The sequence below is a fragment of the Notolepis coatsorum genome (genome assembly GCF_963971535.1).
Source record: "Notolepis coatsorum genome assembly, chromosome: 9".
In the NCBI taxonomy this organism is placed as follows: Eukaryota; Metazoa; Chordata; class Actinopteri; order Aulopiformes; family Paralepididae; genus Notolepis; species Notolepis coatsorum.
In genome coordinates this window covers 47,575,428-47,597,850 of record NC_140173.1, presented here as the reverse complement: position 1 = coordinate 47,597,850, position 22,423 = coordinate 47,575,428, and the positions used below count along the sequence as shown (strand labels likewise).

At 41.5% G+C, this 22,423-nt stretch overlaps 1 protein-coding gene across 2 annotated transcripts in view; it reads left to right on the top strand.

Moving 5' to 3' along the window:
* Positions 1 to 22,423, top strand: part of mcmbp (minichromosome maintenance complex binding protein) — a 68,066-nt gene that overhangs the window by 3,992 nt on the left and 41,651 nt on the right. The window contains exons 4-7 of one of the 2 annotated variants that reach the window (XM_084321744.1): positions 304 to 345; positions 771 to 861; positions 4,155 to 4,289; positions 13,455 to 13,603. In XM_084321744.1, the coding sequence (XP_084177870.1) occupies positions 304 to 345; positions 771 to 861; positions 4,155 to 4,289; positions 13,455 to 13,603 (417 nt within the window). Of the gene's footprint in view, positions 1 to 303; positions 346 to 770; positions 862 to 4,154; positions 4,290 to 13,451; positions 13,604 to 22,423 lie in introns of both variants that reach the window. The other variant, XM_084321743.1, reaches the window with a different exon arrangement.

The following is a 22,423-nucleotide window of genomic DNA, read 5'->3' as shown; positions in this document are numbered from 1 at the left end:
TCGTTGTTTGTTCTACCAATTGAAAGTATCGTCTGGGACTTTGGCTTTTTGTGAGGGGACGTGGCCCCAAAACGTAAGGAGCCGAAACTGCGTTCTGAATAGCAGTTTCTCGGACCCCACATTGACGACCACTGGCATAATTCCCATATGGCTGTGTGTGTAATTGTACAACGGTTCACGGTTCAAGCGCTGCCTTATCCACGTCTGATAAACAGCAAGTTGCATTATTGCACACAGCCCTCCTTTTGAAGTTCAACATGTTTTATTTCATTCATTTAATGTGACTTTCTGACGATTTCCCAGGTTTTGAGATGTGGAAAATACAAAGATGTCACAGAGTGCGGGGTAAGTCAGTCAGTCCAGCTCCTTCTAGTTTGAGACGCTCCTAGTATCAGACACTGGGTTGATTCTAGTCTAAAACAGACTACAAAGTCAATACCAAGAGTTAAACCTAACATGCCAGAAATTTGTGACTTCAATTTCTGTCTTTGTAAAACGGAAGAAGAAAAGAAAAAGACAGAAATTCTTTATTGTTATCTCTTACTTTTGTCAATTGAATTTGACCCCAAGCTAATTGTGTAAGTCTGTAGTAAATAATAGTAGTAGTAGAATAGTGAATCATATTGGTACCAGATTGGTTGTTGGTCTTACTTCTACTCTACTGAGAAAAGGAAAGGAAGATCATCTTATGAAGCCTTCATCTGAGCTGCTCTTGTTTCAATGACTGAACTGACCTGACACCGCTCACTACGCTCTTCATCCTTCCCCAGGTGGATCTGAATTCCGGGAGCAACGTGACCTCGGAGAGACAGACGTTCTATTGTGTCCCCGTCCCCGGAGAGAGTCCCTGGGTCAGAGACATATCCTCTTTTGGTCTTAAATCGCTCCATACGCCGGCCAAAGATGATGGTTAACCATAATCTCATTATGGAAATGGTGTGCGCTCGCATGAATGATAGTTGTGTTGGCTTGGGCTTGAAAAAATCAGTGGTTCTCGATTGCTTTTGCGATGGCACTCAACATTCACTTTTGCGATGGCACTCAACATTCACTTTTGCGATGGCACTCAACATTTACTTTTGCGATGGCACTTCAACATTTACTTTTGCGATGGCACTCAACATTTACTTTTGCGATGGCACTCAACATTCACTTTTGCGATGGCACTCAACATTTACTTTTGCGATGGCACTTCAACATTTACTTTTGCGATGGCACTCAACATTTACTTTTGCGATGGCACTTCAACATTTACTTTTGCGATGTCACTCAACATTTACTTTTGCGATGGCACTCAACATTTACTTTTGCGATGGCACTTCAACATTTACTTTTGCGATGGCACTCAACATTTACTTTTGCGATGGCACTTCAACATTTACTTTTGCGATGGCACTCAACATTTCCCTTGGCCGGTAAAGGTATCCAACAGAGTTTTTGACCATTAGTTGATGAAACTGACAGTATAGCACACAGTAGGAGAAAAGGGCTCCCCAAAGACTAAGTAAGTTTTATTTCTAAAGTTTCTAAAATGTAAAACAACTGTGGTTGCACCAAATGTTGTACATATAAATGGCACTATATTAACACATTGGCGACCGCTGGGATGCGTCTAATATAGTGGTTGAGGACCAGCTTTTGTAAACAGACCGGTGTCTTTTTGTACAGCTAAATCTATACTTTATAGTATTGCTATCTGTCCATTCTCATTGTCAATTGAGTTCATAAACCGTCCCTTCAAAATGGCTTAAAGAAAAGAAAATGCATCAATAGGTTGTCATTTTATAGCGCCGTGAATATAAGCATTATAGCGGATTTTGTCTCGTATATTTTCTGGAAGGCTAGTTATAGGGCTAATAGCTGCTAACGTTATATTCAACGGCATTTCCGTTTTACATATGCTAAAGAAATAACTCAAACTGCATATCATCGGGACTGTCCCAAAGCATGTATGCATCAAGGGGGGGGGGGGACGACGACGACGACATTGTTTATTATTATTGATTACCAATAACAGTGGTCGTGTAACTAGCCACATACGCTGCTCGGCTGGTTGCGTATCATAGCAAGCTCTGATCCGGCTGTAATTTATGTGGAAAAGATCTTACCATGAGCCGGTGAGATACCCCAGAGCATTTCCCCGTTATTGATCGGCATCTGGTAGATCGATATGTCCATTGGCTGATGATAAATCCCCTTATTCCATGGTGAAATCTGCGATTCGAAACATAATCCACGGTACAAGATGCTGATTCAGAATCCGGGTACTGAAAATCTCCATTGAAAGAAAAAGAAAAAAAGTCATCCGTTCGCCCACACGGCACATTGCAGTGGAGCGATGGCGCCCCTAAGAGGATCTGGCCGGTATTGCACATCCTCGAATTCACAGACTAGGGAATATATGCAGTGCCGCTCCGCGACCTTGACCCGGTTATTAAAATGATATAAAAGCAATAACAACTTGCCACAGCTTTATACGTGATTCTGTCCACAACGCATGGATTCGAAACCCGTATTAACTCGTGGTCGGGCGGCAAAGTGTTAAAACACAGTAAAACATGGTAAAAGAAAGCAAGTAAGATAAAAAGAAAATATATACACACAACGTGAAACAGGGTAGGTGTGAGATCAAACTCTCCAGTCTAAAAAAGCCCAGTTTAAAAGCTAAAAGGCCTGCTGGGTAAACGGGTAGGTTTTAACCTTGTGTATCACATGTTTTTCCCCAGCACGAGCACGCCACGAGCACGCCACGGCCACGGGGGTGACGTAGAACATGTGTAAACATGCCCCTGTGCTTCAAGTTGATTGGTCTATACGGTCTTCCTCGAAATCTAACAAGCCAACTGCCTGTCAATCAAAGGAAGTTGGACTCCTGATAACTTTGCCAAAACTGAAAGTGAAACTTAACATCATCATCATCATTTATTTATTCGTACATGGAATCACCACAGTCCAACAGTACATATTCACATAATTCACAAAAAATACCATGGCCGAAAGGAACAGGAAGAAGAACAAATCTTATATATACCTGCCCCTACACACGTACAACACACCGATAGACATATTGTGTAAAACCAAACAGAATATACCCATTTTGCAAAAAAAAAAATAAAAATTTAACATCAACACAACCAAATTAAATCAACATAAATAAACCCATTTTGTCTATCCATCAGTCAAACTACATATTTAGGTTAATTCATTTACACACACACACCCCCACACACACACACACTTATATAATGTATTATACTTCTATATACTATCTAATTTCTATTTTATTATAATATAACTAAATCATACTATTTATTCTACACCATATTGGTACAGTATTATACAATATTTTAATATATTATTATTCTATGTTACGCTGCTATATACTATACTACTATACTCATACTGGCCTACACTACAACTCTATGCTACGTCATCCTGACACGCTAAACTGCAATATTATACTAAACTGTGCTATACTGTCTATGTATCTTTTCCTTGCACAACCTTTTGAAGTGAAATATATTATTGGAACTCTTTTCATCGTTCTGCAAAGAGTTCCATAGTTTGATACCTATAACTGAGGTGCACCTTTGTTTTAAGGTTGTTCGTGCAAATTGGTGTTTAAAATTTAATTTCCTTCTGCTGTCATCTGGACAGGGAACGAACAACCTCTGTATATTTGCTGGTAATACTCTGCATTTTGCTCTAAACAAAACTAATAAAGTCTGTATTTCAGCTAACTCTTTAAGTTTCAATAGTCTGGATTTAATAAATAATTCGTTGGTATGTTCTCTTGAATCTACATTGTGAACTATTCTTACTGCTCTCTTCTGTAATATAAATAATGGCTTTATGTTGCTTTCATACGTGTTACCCCATGGATGGGATATAAACATCGCAAGAGCAAAGAAAACGGCGAAAAATGGGCGTTTGTAAAGGTTACAGGAGGTAGGAAATGTAGCTCGTCTACTATAGAAGTCATCCTGAAGTTCCTGAACCTGTTGTTGACCCACCTTTTTAGGCCCTGCCCGAACTTGTTGCGGAACACCGATTTCAAATATTCATCCTTCATTAGTCGTGTTACTTATCTGAAAATATAATTGGTTGTTATTCCTCTGCGATCAGTCCATAGTTTCCCTTGACTCCGCCACACAGTTACGCCGGCTCTAGTCCAGCCAGAGTGGCCCCCTCCACCTCCTACATCCCCAGCAGACAGAAGCGCAGCCTGGAGGAGGACGACGACGACATGGACACACAGCCCCAGCAGAAGCAGAGGGAGCCGCATGCCGGTACGTGAGTTTATAGGGACCTTTAGCTCGGCCCAGCAGCTCACCTTGACCTGTGCCAGGACACCACCGGTCAAGTTGAACGCACGGCTGGAGAAGACTGTGGCCCCATTGTGTTCTCTCTGGAGAATATGATGAGCTAATTTCCCCAAATGTTGGCGTGTTCTTTTAAGCTACACACACGTACTGTTGAACGGACAGCCTGAGAAGACGTGGTCTGTTGTGTGAAGGCTTAAGCTACACACACGTACCGTACTGTCTGAAAAAGCATTTACAGCGTGCCAGCCTCTGGACGTTTTTGAAGTTGAATGCCGGTAAAATTCCACAAAAAGAACCAATTCCAAAACACTGATGGATGGTAATAAATGTGTCAAAAGTTTGTATTTATTGTATTTCTATTGCATTGTGGTAGCATATCATTTTGTCTGTAGGACGATCAAAGATTCCCTCCACACGTGTTTTTAGTAGGGATGCCCCGATCACGTTTTTTGCCACCGATACCGATCACCGATCGTCGTGAGCCATATCGGCCGATACCGATCCGATACCGATTGTTTTTGATTAAAAAGAAATTAAAAATTATTTTATATAAAAAAAAAATAATAATATTTTTTTATAAAATATATATATTATATAATTAGACTTGTACTTGTATTATCTGCGAGACATCGCCACCACGCAACAAGTCAAAATGCTCGCTATCTGCAAACAGCTCCACTGTCTGTGTACTCTAGTAGCCTCCAGCTCCAAAAAGGATTCTCCGGCGCTGCAGCTGGACCTATTGGTAACGTTACGGTTCTTTGGTCATTTCACATTCAGCAAGCCCTCAGCTCCAATACGCATTGAATCAATGTTATAAGTAGGGCTGTCAGTTTATCGCGTTAATTAGATTAATTAATTACACAGCAAATTATCGCGTTATGAAAATTAACTCAAAATTAATTACAAATTTTTTTTTTTTTTTTTTTATAATTTTTTTTTTTTTTATAATTTTTTTTTTATCCCATTCATTCCATAAGAACGTAGAATACACATTACAGACTTTTTTTTATATGGTCCATTTGCATGTTCTTGGTATATGATTCAAGGGACATCTATGGATCTCAGGGAATGTATTCCCAGTGTCAGAAATACTGTGTCTGTTACTAGGCTTGAGTAAATTGTAATGAACCAAATGAGAATATCAATAAAATTTCTTTTTTATCTTTGACTGTGAATAACACTATGCTCAAATTGACCAGACCTGAAAAATCTAAGCAAATTAATAGATGGAAGATGATTAAACAGAAGGTTTTGTAGATACAGTACTGAATTCTGCCATCCGGACACATGCAATTTGAAATATGATTATAGAATATAGAATATCAGGCATAAAATGGTTATGCGATTAAAATGCGATTAATTAGATTAATTAATTACAAATCCTGTAATTAATTAGATTAATTTTTTTAATCGCCTGACAGCACTAGTTATAAGACATTGATATCAAGAGCTATCTGTAGCTACTGCTAGCCGGCTAGATGACGTTAAGACAGAACTTTAGTTCAATGGGACATTTCGTTTTGAACAGAGAACTAACGTCAGCTAACGCAAGCTAACGGAGGTATGAACATGGACTACTAGACTTTCTGGATCATTTGTTGATATCAGGAGCTATCAGTAGCTAGCCGGCTAAATATCGTTAGACAATGCCTACTAAACGTGAATAGTTGACTGGGTAATTTTGTTTAAACAGTAACGATAGCTAGGTAGCTAACGTTAGCTCAGGTCGAATGCACTACAGACTCGAGCAGGGGAGCCTCCTCTCAGTCCTCAGTGTTTACAAACTCTACACGGGGCGGGCGGGGCTATGGAGGAGGAGCAGCGGCAGTTTGCAGGTCCTGTGTGTCTGAAACAGACAGCGAGTGAGACCTTCGCTTGATCGGTTTCCGCGATCGGCGAATATGACTCATTATCGGAATTCACAGATTGCATATTTATACTGAGTATCGGCCGATAACGATCGGTGGCCGATCGATCAGGGCATCCCTAGTTTTTAGCACTTTAAAAATGTTGTATAGTGAATTACAATTAGTTTTGTTTAATAAACGACTGAAAATGTCTTAGCACCCCTACACCTTTGCCCCCTGAGAATCAAGGATCTATGGCGCCCTGCCCTTCTTCCTCCCTCACGTCTTTCCCCAAACCCGTTAAGTTTATCTTTTTCCACCTAAACGTTTTTTCTAAAAAATGTGTTCCACCCAAACACAACACTTCTTAGATTACACAATATTTTTTATAACTAAGAAAAAGAATTGTTTACTTGCATAGATCACTAGATGTAGGCAGAGTTTCACGTTAGCATTTCCTGGATGAAGGAAACTAAAAGAAGGAAGGGTCGTCACGTCACCGCGTAGTAGAGAGTAGGGCTGGGCGATATGGAAAAAATCATATCGCGATAACGATATGATAATTTTATTTTATTTCTCGATATCGATAATTATCAAATTGTTATAAGTATTTTTTTTTTTTTTTTAACAACAGATGTATGTTTATTTTGCAGCAATTCTTTGTCATTGCCGCCATCTTTAGTGTTACATCCCCTCACACTCCAGTTCTCAGGCTGCAGCTGGTTTAAAAGCTAAAGTAAACCGGCTTCTCTGCTGGCTGTGGCTCCAGAGGAGTTGAACAGTTCTGGCTCTGCTAGTTTATTTTCGATCTTTTGGCGCTTTTTTGGTGGACAAACCACCGCACATGTGCACTGTGACTCGTGACTGGAGTCTAGTTCTGCTAGCACACATAGCCTACTGTGTACAGACGGTTTCAAAATGTATTTTAAATTAGAAAGCAAACAAAATAAATGGACAAGAGAAAAAGAAATCTGAATTTGGTCAGTATTGTCATTTGGACAAGCAAAGCCATTACTTTAAGTTGCAGGCAAGAAAGACAAGTCTGTCCACTGTCTCTGGTTTTAAAACTGCCCTGTTGCAGGTAAAAAAAAAAAAAAAAACGATTTTTTTTAATTTCGATATTCGATATCGATTATTAAAATATATCGCGATATTTATCGTTATCGTTATATCGCCCAGCCCTAGTAGAGAGTGAACGCACGTTGGTGGTAGGGGTGGACGGTATGGTCTAAAATTTATATCACGGTATAATTTGAAGCATAGACGGTAACGGTATATATCACGGTATCAGTGTTTCCGTTAGAATAATTTTTTTTGCCTGATAGGCAGGCTATATAAAGAATGACATCCTCAAGGCATGTAGATTTATAATATTTTAACTTAAAACTAGGCTACTTTTGCGTATAAAGTCATTATATTCCAAATAAAATAAGTCCCGAGTCGAGACTCCGTGCTGCTCCCATTGCAAACAGCGGGGCTGGATGCTGGATTTTGCTAGAAGCATATGTAGCTGCAGAGCCGCAGAGCCAGGGGCGCTTTCAGGTCTGGTCACAGGCCCGCTCAACAGCGCCCCCCCCCCACCCAACGGCTGAATTGCCAATGGCTGAATTGGAGTATTGCACAGTGCAATACTCCAATTCAGCCATTGGCAATTCAGCCAATTCAGCCATTGGCAATTCAGCCGTTGGGTGGGGCGGCGCTGTTGAGCGGGCCTGTGACCAGGCCTGAAAGCGCCCCTGGCTCTGCGGCTCTGCAGCTGCATGATATTCGCAAATCCACTGCTGCAGCCGTCCTCCCGCTGCAGCCGTCGTTATCATAACACTACACGCATATCATAATGTTTACAGCAAACTGTAGTTGATCACCAGGTATGTTTTATTAACGTAGAATAATTCATATAAGAAAAACGATAGGGAAGTCTCTTACCTTTCTCCACTGGTTAAAAATGCCAGGAACCGAAATTGAAACTTGCTGTGCGCCGCAGTGATATGTGTTTATTATGAAATGACAATTGCGTGTTGACACGCCCACTGCGCGAAGCCTCCTAAATAACTTTTTCCAGTTTGCACATATCTATTATCTATGACTAATTCTATCTATTTTTAGGGGCAAATGCGATTGAAATAGTCACGCTGTGGTTACATGACGTCATTGCTATTTTAGAGCTGCTCTACCGGTTACACGGTATAGTCAAAATCCATACCGTAGAGCAAATTCATACCGTTTATACCGTCCACCCCTAGTTGGTGGTGCCAAGTGTGGAAACGTTGAGTTCGACTGACATTGAGTTGAATGGGATCACCATCTCTTCGTTTATCATGACCTGTCATTTAAACATGTTATTACCTTGAATGCCAGAATCATCTGCAATGTGTTGCATTGTTAACTAGCTAACGTTTGATATATTGGTTGATGTACTCTATATTTCCTCAAATAGCTGGTATATTTAGAATTTTAATACAGGCTTCAGTAGTACTACCAACAAAGTCTGGCACCAAGCAGAGCATAGAACGCTGGTGTTCTGAAGTGATGACCCTTCCTTCTTTTATAGTTTCCATGGATGACAGTGTGGCCAGCTGGGCAATAGCAACCATGATAGGGTCATAGGATTAGTTGCGTCACACAGACTCAAACTTAGAGCCCCCCCCCCCCCCGATGTGCGAGTTCTGCACAAATAACAAACTCTGTACAGTCAAAGTCATGCCTCCAAGAAGAGTTAACTGTAGAGAGTGGATGACCTTTAAAGGCCCACTTGCAGGTTGTATTTGTGTTCAATAAACAATGTGGACTAGGGGGGAAAAATTATCGAAATTGACCCAGTTTTAGCGTTTTTATCAAACATTTTATTTTAATCCATGTTTGATAGCGTGCACGTGTCATCTTAATGATGACGTCACACCAGGTATCAGGGCAGCGAGGGGCGCAGAGAATCACACGCAGGTAGTGGCAGGAAGCAAAGAGCCTAGAGTCAACCTGGGAGATATGACCAAAAACGTTATCGCGATAAAATTATTAAATTATTTTCATATAATTCGATGTCGATATAATGTCTGTCAAGTTTAATTAACTTCTAATATGCTGCTGCGAAAGTCTCAAGTCGAGTTGATGTCGTCATCAGTCCGCGCACGTTAACAGTTAGCCGACAAGCGGAGTATCTCATGACAATAAATATGACACTAAAATACTCTCTTCCGCCACAATATATTGAAACGACGTCCACTCCCACACTACTATAAACGTGGCCTCAGAATTCAAAACACACACATACTCGGCACGTAAATATATAAAACAGTGCCGTGCAAGCTAGGTATCCTAGCCAGCCTGTTGCTTCTAAGCGGTGTATTCCACGACAATGTGCTAAATATGACACTAAAATACTCTCTTCCGCCACAATATATTGAAACGACGTCCACTGTATACCCCACACTACTTAAACGTGGCCTCAGAATTCAAAACACACACATACTCGGCACGTAAATATATAAAACAACGCCGTGCAAGCTAATTAGCCTAGCAAGCCTTGTTGTTGAGTGAGTCCTAGTACCTCTGGGTCTCCTTCCGGATCTCGTTCGCTCTCGGCCATCTCCTTCACTGATTGGTTGTTAGCTGTTGTGCGTATGCACGTCACGTCATCACGTAACGTTGGTTGTTGTTAGTGAGTGTGCTGAGCCGAGGCTGAACAGAGCCAAGCTTGGAAATCGATATATCGAAACTTTGCGACCACGTTTCATGTTTATTTCGAGGAAATAATTTATCGCGATAGTTATCGTTATCGTTTTATCGCCCAGCCCTAGCCTAGAGGCTAATCTTTCCTGTGACAAAATGGCATCCAATGTAATAAAAAAAGTCAACCAACGAACGCGATTCTTGTACCGGATCTCCTCTCTGGTAAACAAGAATACCCTGAAGACTCTAGCAGGAGCACTCATTCAAGGGTACTACGACTATGCTTGCACCTCATGGTACCAAAGCACCTCAAAGGCACTAAAAAACAAATTACAAACATCTCAAAACAAGCTAGTCAGACTACTACTTGACCTGACTCCTAGAACCCACCTCACCCCTGCCCACTTTGACAACCTAGGATGGCTTAGAGTAGACGACAGAGTACAGCAACTTGCAATGGGCCTGGTCTACAAGATACACTACGCGACCAAGGTACCCATGTACATGTCAAAATACTTCCCAAAGGTCAGTGAATACCACGATCACAACACCAGAGGGAGCTCCACAAATCATGTAAAACCCAGATTCGGCTCAAACAAGGGACTAAACACGTTTCGCAATTATGCCACATCAATGTGGAACGCCCTACCTAAAGCTGTAAAGGAATGTGAATCCCTACCCACTTTCAAAAACACTCTCAAAAAACACCTACGTGAGACTGCAATTCGAAACTGGCCCCTACAAATGTCCTAACCTAGTTGTACAGTAAATGACCAAGTAAGGCTTTGTCAATATTCCAATGTACAGTGTAAAATGTGTGTGTGTCCCCTACCCAACCCCCCCCCCCCCCCCCCCCACCTCCAATATACAGCCCTCACCCAACCCACCCAACCCCACCCCACCCAACCAACCTCCTCCAATGTACAGTTTCTACGCCAAATGTATATACACTCCTTTTCTGGACACTTTTGTATCACAAACAGTACTGTATTTGCAAATCTGATATGTCATAAATGTATAGATGTAGCAGTACTGTCTATCTGTATGTCATGTATGTCATATATGTTATGATGAATTGAAAATTGGGGACGCTGATGTAAACAAGACGAAAGTCTTTCTCTGGTCTGCATCCCCTTAACAATTGTATGTATTGAGCTGTACTGTACTGTACCCATTCTGCAATCTGTTAATAAACTTTTCAATCAATCAATCAGCTTTCTTGTTACTACTAGCCGAGGAATCTGTGGCTAGTATCTGTTTCACTTAACACTAGTGATCCATGATCATCATAGCCATTTATCTCTAAAGCTAACCACTATTTGTAAAAGCCACAACCACGTTACCATATTTGTAAATACTAATGTAAATCATTGTGTCGTTGTACATATTGTGTATATAACGTTAGTAGCTAGCTTGCTAGCCGGCATTCTCGAAACTCCTAACTCCTGTATACCTTTGTCCTCACAAACAAAGTATTCTGCCAGGGAACTTATGGACACGACAGTAGTAGTAGTTATAAGGTGTTTGAGCTTGTAACGTTAACGTTAGTTAGCTATTGTGGTAGCCTGTTTCGTGACTGTGATGCACCGAGTGCATCAGTCACGAAAGGGGCTACTATCGTATCAACATGCCGTGACGTGTAGCTTGCTAGCCGGCATGATGCGTGCAGTGCTTTGCCCCACAGGTCTGAGAAGAGGACCTGCCCATTTTACTCGTTCCTGAAACTCTTCTACATGCCCCGATTTTAAAATGGTTCACGACAGTAGACATAATGCTAACGTTAGCTAGCTAGCTTGGTACTGGTTTTAAATTGCATATCATCATTCATTTATTTATTGTCACACAGAGCAGAATAATTTTGCCAAAACAAACCAATAGTATCCAGCTGCAGAACGGCAGACCAGCCACACTCTCAGACCCAAACGCATTTCCTTTGATTTAACCCTTTCTCTGCCACGCTTATATCCATCAATGTTTGATCACTGCCAGCTCTATTTGTCTATGGAGATGTTCACCTACTTTGCAGGGCTATAACTTTTTAAATTGTATTGCTAAATTGACATTACTATGGCCCATTCAACATCGATTAGCTATTGTTCAGGGTGTAGGAACGTTTAACTTTTTCATTCACACATTCATATAAAAATACTGTCTAGAGTATAAATATGTTTTTATCGTTTTCTGCAGTAATTCCTAGAACGTGAGATATAGCCATTTATGCATATATTACATCAAATGCAGTTTGCTAGCGATTGACGTCAGATAAAAAATGTCAATTGTACAAGGTCCTAAACGTCATGACTCATCATCTGCTCGTGACCGGAGGGGTGGGGGGGAGTTTATAATTCAATGACCGACGTTAAATGATTTATGTAGTATGGGTGATATATTGATCAGAGCAGTTTGTATCGAAAATGGTAAAGAAAAACGCTGAAACTCACCCCAGTCTCCTCGTAGCGTTGGGCGATGAGAGTGGAGCAAAAATATCGCTATTATGGGATGTTGATCTATGCGATCCATTTCCAGGTTGTATACCGGTAATACTATATACGTCCAAATAACGTTGTTTATTGAGTTATGGCAACCGATCGATTATCCAGTGTGTCAAGATGGAGTCCCGGAAGCGATCGCGAATGGCGGACGGAATAGGGGGGACACCAAGCACTTCCGGCCCCACTTACCCACCTCCGGTTTGGCGATCGGCCACCAGGTGGCGATATTGAACCGTTGGAGAGTTGAGTGGAGATCCCCAGCACCCGTCAAGGATCCGTCCGTGAAATATGATTCTATGACAGATTTTAGAAATATTGATCTCAAAGACGCTGTAAAACGTCATTGGCAGATTACGCATGGCGAGGAATGACGTCTTAACACGTCATTGGCGATTAAAGGGTTAATTATACATCAAATTATTTATGTCAAGGATTGCAATGCCTCGCTTGAATGAAGTAAACTTTTCACCTGGATAACGTCAACATTCAGGGTGAATGTAATGTGAGAAATTGGGATAAAAAAGAAATATATATATATATATATATATATATATATATTTTTTTTTTATATATATATTTATATATATATATATTTTTTTTTTTGATCGGATCGGGAAAGATCAGTATCGGTAGATACTCAAAATCACATGATCGGGATCGGGAGCAAAAAAATGTGATCGGGACATCCCTAGTAAATGTAGTTCTTTTTTTACGACATTAAAAACCTTATAACTACTTGTTTCAACCAAAAATGCAGTCGTAGCTGGTCCATCAAAGTCCGACGATTAAACCCATTTTCGTCTTGTAAGGCGTCCATTTGGATCAAGGAAATAGCTTTCTGCACTCGTCAAACTCCATTGTAGTGGATGAGAGGTAGGGGAAAGTGACCTGCAGTGACGTCACGGCACTGATGGCGTCTGATAAGCTTTTTGATTGGCTCCATACATGTTATTTGTGCGTGGACATTTTTTAACCCTTTCTGAGTGGAATTTCCGGCGTCAAATGGAAAAAAATAAATAATGAAATTAGATACCAATGATGTAAACTACCCATAATTGAAAAGTAGGGTTTAACCTGCAAGTGGCACTTTAAAGGCCAACCTCTCCATCCTTCCTCAGCAGGACCCGCAGGTTCCACGGAGCTCCATGGCAACGGTGACTGTAAACGGCAGGAGACCGAAGCACCCTCCAGCCAGACCACCTCCCCCCCCTCCCACCTGGACCTCAACTTCCCCCTGCCAGGAGAGAAGGGCCCAGCCTGCTTAGTCAAGGTATATTATCAGTTATGTCCAGTCTTCACTTCCTTTTTTTTTTTTTTTTTTTTTTTTTTTTTTACTTTTTCTCTCTATTTTTCTCCCATCCCAATTTTTCGTATTATCCAATTCTTCCCTCCCCTGTCTTGAATGTTGCTAGACTATGCCTCCCACTGGTCGGCTGTAGTGAGGACAGAAGCCTTGCATTACGTGTCCCCTCCGGTACACGAGGAGGCAGCCTGTCTCGAGCTCGAACTCTCAGTGGCGAGGAGTAACTGATGGGAGGCTCACGCTGCCCCCACTACTTCCTGCTTCCGCCGCACCGGCGTCACCAAACCGACCTGTAGGAGTCGCTGTCCACAACGTCCAATCCCCACCCACCGGCTTTCCCACCCTCTAACACTTGCCAATTGTGTTAGTATGAACGACCGGCCAGCCGGTAGCAACGCCGAGAGCTGGGCTCGAACCTCTTCACTTCCTTTTCCAATTCTGCGGTAGTCTGGGCTCTCTGTAGTCTGGGCACTCGGTAGTCTGGGCACTCGGTAGTCTGGGCTCTCGGTATGAGGGATGAGTTCGAATTTAATAGTCGTGCCAGTCTCCACATTCGACATTTCATGTCTGACTCGAAAAATATATATTATAATTATTATAAAAAAAAAATAAGTGAAGCAAACCATTCTTATTTAGTCATTTTTATATTTAGAGGCAGCTTAATTTTCATAGCCTAATTCAGTGGTTCCCAACCTTTTTTGAGTACTGTACCACCAAAGCATTTCAAGCCAACCAAAAGTACCACCTACTACGCGATCAATCGTGGTGATGCCCAGGATGTATAATTAATAAATGAATAGTCTACATATTGTGGCAGACGGGCTGTGTGTGTGTGTGTGTGTGTGTGTGTGTGTGTGTGTGTGTGTGTGTGTGTGTGAGACCTGGATAAAGTCACATGGTCACACAGGTTGGCAGTTTATTGAAGTAAAGCTTTAGTTCTGAGACACCATTCACCATGGATAGCCACCAGCCACCATGAGAGCACAGAGCAGTGTATAGTCAAATCGGCATGGCGGCCGATACGTGGCACAGCGGCCCTACATTAAAATTGACATGGCGGCCCATCCTGTGTGTGTGTGTGTGTGTGTGTGTGTGTGTGTGTGTGTGTGTGTGTGTGTGTGTGTGTGTGTGTGTGTGTGTGTGTGTGTGTGTGTGTGTGTGTGTGTGTGTGTGTGTGTGTGTGTGTGTGTGTGTGTGTGTGTGTGTGTGTGTGTGTGTGTGTGTGTGTAGCTAAGGTGAAACCTGGGAGTGGAAGAAGGAGAGAAGTGATGAGGAGAGATAGAGAAGAGGAGATTTGTCTGTGTGACCCAATGCAACAATTAATGTGACACTTAAATCATATATTCAATCATAACTAATCATATAAATTATAATAGCCATTGTTTAAAGACTAAAAAAAGGTTAGTAACCTACCAATTAATGTGACACTTGAGCCTGTCATACAAGCTAAGAACAGTTGTGTCTGACTCTTTACCTTGAAGAGAGAGATTCAGCTGGTTGAGTTTGCTGAAAATATCAGAGAGGTATCCCACGCAGCCGGGCTACCCAGTCTGCGTCGTCGAACATCGCCACAAGGGGGTGTGTGTGCTCAGACAGAAATGCCCTCACTTCATTGCGCAGCTCAAACAGCCGCTGTAATGTCTTCCCTCGGGATAACCACCGGACGTCGGTGTGAAGCAGGAGCTGTTTATGTTCTGACCTACCGTCTTCACAAAGTGACTGAAACAGTCTATGATTCAAAGGCCTGGACTGTGAATCTGTGATCACTTTTACGGCATCATTCAAAACATCATTTAACTCTGGACTCATTCTACGTCAGGGTTTACCTTTTTTAACGTGTGCCATTAATCCATTTACTCTACCGGTCATCGCCGCAGCGCCGTCTGTGCACACATGAGAGCAGTATTTCCAATCCAGCTTGTGTTGAGAGAAAAAATTGTCAATAACGTTAAAAACGTCCAGTACAGTAGTTCTCCCCGTGAGTTTCTTGCAAAACAGAATGTGCTCGTTCATCTCCAAAGTGTCTTTGTAACGCACAAACGCAATCAGTTGTGCTTCCCCACTGACATCCGTCGATTCATCCAACTGCAAAGCGAACATATATGCTTTACATTGTTTCTGGATGAACCAGCTCGACTCAGCCATTGATCCATAATGATTTTTATCTCAATAAACACCAGCGCATTCACTTGATAGGATGTTGTTTTGCTAGCCAGTGCGCCACTACAATGATGATAATTCAGAGTTTTGTTTTTCTTCAATGAACACCTGACAGCTGACAGACAGTCCGGCGCCGGCGGGCGGGAAGCTGAACTCAGCGCCAATAATAATATAATTATAGCCAGCAAATGATTACTTAATTTGAATGCCCACAATTTTGGTTACATTATTACAGATTATGCATTATTCATTATGTGGGTACAGTTTTCCTGTACAATTTCTAATAAAAATAAATAAAATTATTTTCACGTACCACCTGGGGACCACCCACGTACCACTAGTGGTACGCGTACCACCGGTTGGGAAACACTGGCCTAATTGATCTAAAAGATGCACATGCTACTGTTTCCGTTTGTTTATTAAAACCGGTTGATAGGCCAATGCAATGCTGTTATTATTATAGGCTACGATGGTGAATGGTGTCATTTTGATTTATTGTCTGTCAGCTGAGCCGATCAACGTTCTGAAGGATTATCTGAAGTGCCTATTTATGTGCAATACCCTTTGATTTTAATGATCCATTCTATTAAAAAGAATAACTGAATTGAACTGAAACTGAACATTTTAACTGAATTTAAACTGAAACAGAAAATAACAATTTTGTGGGTTTTTGGGGGGGGGGGGGGGGGGGGGGGGAATATTCTGTCTTAACGCTTTCAGCGCCGGCGGGTCTAGCCATCTTTGTTCCTACTGCGCCACCGCTCTAAGAGATAGGGATTGTGGGGCGTGGCGGTGTTTGCAGGGCTATATCTATATTCTATATTATAGCTATGGAGACAATACTATGGCTCATTTGACAGTAACTATCCCTCTTTCAACATGTGAAAAATAATAATTTTTTTCATGTATACGTTTGCGTGTTATACCGTGGCTGTGGTGTACCTAATGAACTGTTCATGAATGGTGTGGTGTTCCTAATGAACTGTTCATAAATGGTGTGGTGTTCCTAATGAACTGTTCATGAATGGTGTGGTGTTCCTAATGAACTGTTCATGAATGGTGTGGTGTTTAGTGTATTCCACTAAAGGGCTATTATTGCGTCTTTTCCTCGAATTACTCAGAAGCACCCAAACTATATTCATATTCAAAACGGTATAAAACGGAAATGTACCGATGAAAAAACAACCTGGTAATGTCGACAATCTGGTAATGTCGATTATGTGTTTCGGACTATAACGTTGGATCAATAAACACGATCAATATTTGGAATGGCGATCAGGAATTGGACTAATCTTTTTGCAGAACATCTGATGTGAGGTAAGGACTCTATTTTACTAGTCTTGGGTTAATCAGATGTTTTTTTTAATAGCAATCACAACGTCTCTGTCTGTCTGTCTGTCTGTCTGTCTGTCTGTCTGTCTGTCTGTCTGTCTGTCTGTCTGTCTGTCTGTCTGTGAGTGAGTGAGTGAGTGAGTGAGTGAGTGACCAGGTCATGGATAATAGATTTTTCAGCCCGCTTCTCTATCGTGCATAAGTACACATCTAGCGTTTATTTGAAAACTATTCATAAATCAGCTGAAAAATGACAATGTGTTTTGTGTATTCCACTAAAGGGCTATTATCGTGGAATTTCTCTGAAATTAATAGAACTCTCCGAAACTATACTCTTATTCAAAACGGTATAAAACGGAAATGTACCAATGAAAAAGAAAACCGTTTCGTACATGTTGACTGCAAGCAAGTCATTGATAAGAGAGGGGTGTTTTAGACCCATAGCCATAATTTAAGATATAGTTTAAGCGTTCGCAAATATCCCCGACCTCCCATTGACTAAAGCGCTGGCACTCGAGGGGTTATTGAACTGTTCATGAATGGTATGGTGTTCTTAACACATCAAGTGCCGTTCAGCAGGGGGCACTGTGGGCCGTCAGTGCCAACGCTCTGTTCAATGAGATAAATGCCGGTGTTTTGCAGTGCTAAACCTATATTAAATGTAACCAGGAGGCTTAGGGCATATAAAAGACAGACACAGCAATTATATTTAATATAATTATCTTTATTGAATGCTATGTTAAAAGAAAGAGTAAGTTCAATTTCATACAAAACTATCACCATGTATAAATACGTACAGAGAGACAGACTGAATTCACATACACCCTAACCTGAAGTAGCTAAAACAGTGACCACCTATTGACAAGGACCACCACCTGTCATGACACAGAAATTACACAATGAATATCTTAACATCTCATATATCACAACAATGAACATTGAAGCATGACAGTAGTTCAAGAACCTTAGTATATTAAATACTTGCTGTTGCACACTACAAGACAAACATTTAATAACACACCGGTACTACAAACGAACGAGAGAGAGGGCTAGACTTACAGTTTAACCGAATTAATGAAACACCCGGCGCCGCACACACACCGCACACACCCGGGCCACAACGGTACATCTATTTCCCCAGCCTGAGGGAAATCAGGACAGGTCGTCTATATTACTATTTATCCTACACAGTCTGTGTGTGTAATATGCATGTGTGCAACTCATAAAAGTGAGCGATACCTTTGTATCGCCAGGCGTAAGCACAACGCCTCGCCTCTTCACCGTTCACTGTCCGTCGTTCCCTAAGGGAGACCATACACAGTATAAATACCTAAACAGTGCACATCAACCTAGCGACATGATAATGCAAGCTCCGCTCTATAATATAGTTAAGTTACTCACTCGTCCCGTCACAGGGGAATCAGGTGTGGGGAAATGTTTGCTGTTATCGCCGCCCGCACACAACTAGGAAGTGTTCGTTCCAGCCGCCATCCGGTCAGGCTGAAATACACGCTGACGCCAGAGCCACACCCACAATACCCCCAGCTGGCCACATAAATATTATAGCTATGGATCTAATAACGCCGTCGATTGTCTGAGTTTCTTCCGGTCAACATGCAAAAAAACAGATTTTTTTCATCAATACAATTCCGTTTTATACTGTGGTGAATACGAGCATAGTTCCAGAGCGATTCTGTGTATTCCCAGGAAACGCAGCCAAAACAGCGTTTATCTGCATTTCATTTTAAATCGTTTAATTTCTCGCCTGATTATTGAATCGGTCTGAAATCAACGCTAGATTATCGGTATTATGTTTCATCATGCATCCACGAAAGGGTGTGGGGGGGGGTACTATGCTTCGAGCACCACCAACGGCAAACGCTACACAGTACATTACAGTCACAACCTGCGATTGTGGCGAAAAAAATCATCAGATCAACGCAAGATTGGTAACATATAGTCCTTACCTTGTCTCTGATGTACTGCAAAAAGAAGAATCCAATTATCTGATCGCCATTCCAAATATTCATCGCGATCGTTTGTCCGACGTTATCCAGCATTGCAGATGATCTGGCGGGCGGGGACCCTCGTCGAGGCAACTGTGGTAACCGCTTGTCTTGCCAGTGTTTAGAACCCACCCCCACGTTGCAGCTCGGCCAAGAAAACAAACCACATAGTTTCAAATGGAGTGCAATAGCGGCCGCAAGTCGTTAGGCGGCGGTATTGGCCGTTTGCGATCTCAGACACATTCAGGACAGCCTGCACAAGGTGCCTCGATATATTATGAATGGCAATAGCGAATAAAAGAAATAACGTAGATCTACGTTTCTGGCACTCAACCGCTGGGCCACAGAAACATAGATCTACGTTAACGGCACCCAATGTGTTAACACTTTGATTACCAGCCATGCGGTGCGCCTTACCCACGTTAAATGCCACCACCCACTTCAATGATAGCGTTGTGAACGCATAATCTCTGTCTTAAATTATGGCTATGTGTCTAATCTGCCCGTCGTTTATCAATGACTTGTTTGCAGTCAACATTGTCGAAACGGATTGTTTTATAATCGGTTCATTTCCGTTTTATAGCATTTTGAAAAGCCCTCGTTTTCAAGGAAAATATAAAGATTCTGTGATAATCTGCATTTACTGGAATATTCTGGCATACACAAAAACGTTGTAATTTTTCTGCCTATTTATGAATTGTTTTCAAATAAACGCTAGATTATCGATAGTATGTGTACTTATGCACGCTATAGAAGCGGGCTGAAATATCGATTCTCTCATTTCCTCATCAGCGATCACAGCCACACACACACGCATAGGGCAAACGCTGATATATAGGTGAAAATAGCTCTGATTATCCTAAGACTGGTCAAATAAATTCCTTACCTCAGATCAGATGTTATCCAAAAAGATTATTCCAATTCCTGATCGCCATTCCAAATATCGATCGTGTTTATTGATTCAGCGTTGGGTACTGTAAATACATAATCCACGCGTTTTCCGGGCCGGCGATCACAATGGATTCTTCAGATGCCTCGTCGGAAAAGTAAAATGAGGAAACTGCCCCCCCCCCCCTTCATCAGTCTAAAGTAATGGGGTGCAGTTGCACAGGGAGAGACGATAGGGGGCTGTATCTTCCCAATTGAGCTCAGAGAGAGTCTGCAACACTAACCTGAGGCTCGATTGATGAAATATGAATTAAAAAATCGCCAATAAAAAGAAATACGACAAACAAACGCTATATAGCGTTGGCGAGCACTCAACGGTCGGCATGAACTAACGACAAAACGTGTGGCTGGCATCCAAAGTGTTAATGAACTGTTCATGAATGGTGTGGTGTTCCTAATGAACTATTCATGAATGGTGTGGTGTTTCTAATGCACTGGCCACTGAGAGCATATCCTGAGTCCACATTTGCAGAAGATGATATACTTTGCCGCTATTGCTTCTGCCAAATTGGTACTTTGCTGCTTTTATTGGCTGCCCAGATGGGATAATTATAAGTAATGTACCTTCCTCTTAACTAAAACATCTCTAGCATCAAGTGAACACTTAAAGGGGAATACCAGTCCTTTTAAGATTCACAGATGGTATGTTATTAACATGATCTAAGACAGTTTACGAATTTGGCGAACCGGCGCACACAAAGGGAGCGCTATCACTTCCCCCATCCCATAATTCACTCCACCTCTGAGTCCAAGACCTGTCAGCACTCGCTTCTTAAAGCCAGGCAATATGTGTTCATTCAGCACTCTCTTAAAGCCAGACAATGTGTTCATTCAGCACTCTTAAAGCCAGGCAATATGTGTTCATTCAGCACTCTCTTAAAGCCAGGCAATATGTGTTCATTCAGCACTCTCTTAAAGCCAGGCAATATGTGTTCATTCAGCACTCTCTTAAAGCCAGACAATATGTGTTCATTCAGCACTCTCTTAACACTTTGAATGCCATCCACGAGTTTTCTTGTGTTTACCCCCGCGGGTTGAATGCCCACTCACGAGAATATTCGTTTAAAAAAATATATATATATTATTAGCGATCTGAAATCATATTGCATCAAGCGAGTCTACCGTTGGAGATCCAGTCACCCCAGGCGCTCAGATGTGAAAAAAGCGCCCCCCTATCGTCTTCCAGATAGTAAATCACCCTTTTGGATTGGACTCAATGAAAATGAATGGGGAAAAAACCCCTGCACTCCACATTTTACTTCTCATTCATGTAACCGGGGTCTACCAGAGTTCACTCTGGAGCCTCGGAGCCGCGGGAATATGTGTTTTACTGTATACACGATGGATCAATCAAATGAGCGATTTTTTCGAATGGCGATCGGGAATTGGAATAAACCATTTGGATACCATCTGATCTCGGGTAAGGAATCTATGTTATCAGTATTAGGATAATCAGACTTGTTTTCACAGAGATATAAGCTTTTATGTGATTGTGTGTTATCGCTGTTTGACTGTGCGCGCCGTCAGGAAATAGGAGACTCGATTTTCGGCTCGCCGCAAGAGCGTGCGTGCGCACACATATACTATCGATAATCTAGCGTTTATTTGAAAACGATTCATGACATGGCCGAACAATGACAACCTTCTAGAATATTCCAGTAAAAGGCGATTATCATGGAATGTGTTGTTTTTTCCGTGAAATAGAGTGATTTTCAAAATGCTAGAAAACGGAAATGAAGCGATAAAAAAACAATCTGCCACGACAATGTTGACTGGAAAATGAGTCTTTGATAAGCGACGGGCAGATTAGACACATAGCCATAATTTAAAACATAGATTAGGCGATATTAACGTTAACATTGGAGTGGATGTGGGCATTCAAGGGACTAATAAGAAATTACACTTGGGCAGTCAAAGTGTTAAAGCCAGACAATGTTTTCATTCAGCACTTTTAAAGCCAGACAATGTGTTCATTCAGCACTCTCTTAAAGCCAGACAATATGTGTTCATTCAGCACTCTCTTAAAGCCAGACAATGTTTTCATTCAGCACTCTCTTAAAGCCAGACAATGTTTTCATTCAGCACTCTCTTAAAGCCAGACAATGTTTTCATTCAGCACTCTCTTAAAGCCAGACAATGTTTTCATTCAGCACTCTCTTAAAGCCAGACAATGTTTTCATTCAGCACTCTCTTAAAGCCAGACAATGTTTTCATTCAGCACTCTCTTAAAGCCAGACAATGTTTTCATTCAGCACTCTCTTAAAGCCAGACAATGTTTTCATTCAGCACTCTCTTAAAGCCAGACAATGTTTTCATTCAGCACTCTCTTAAAGCCAGACAA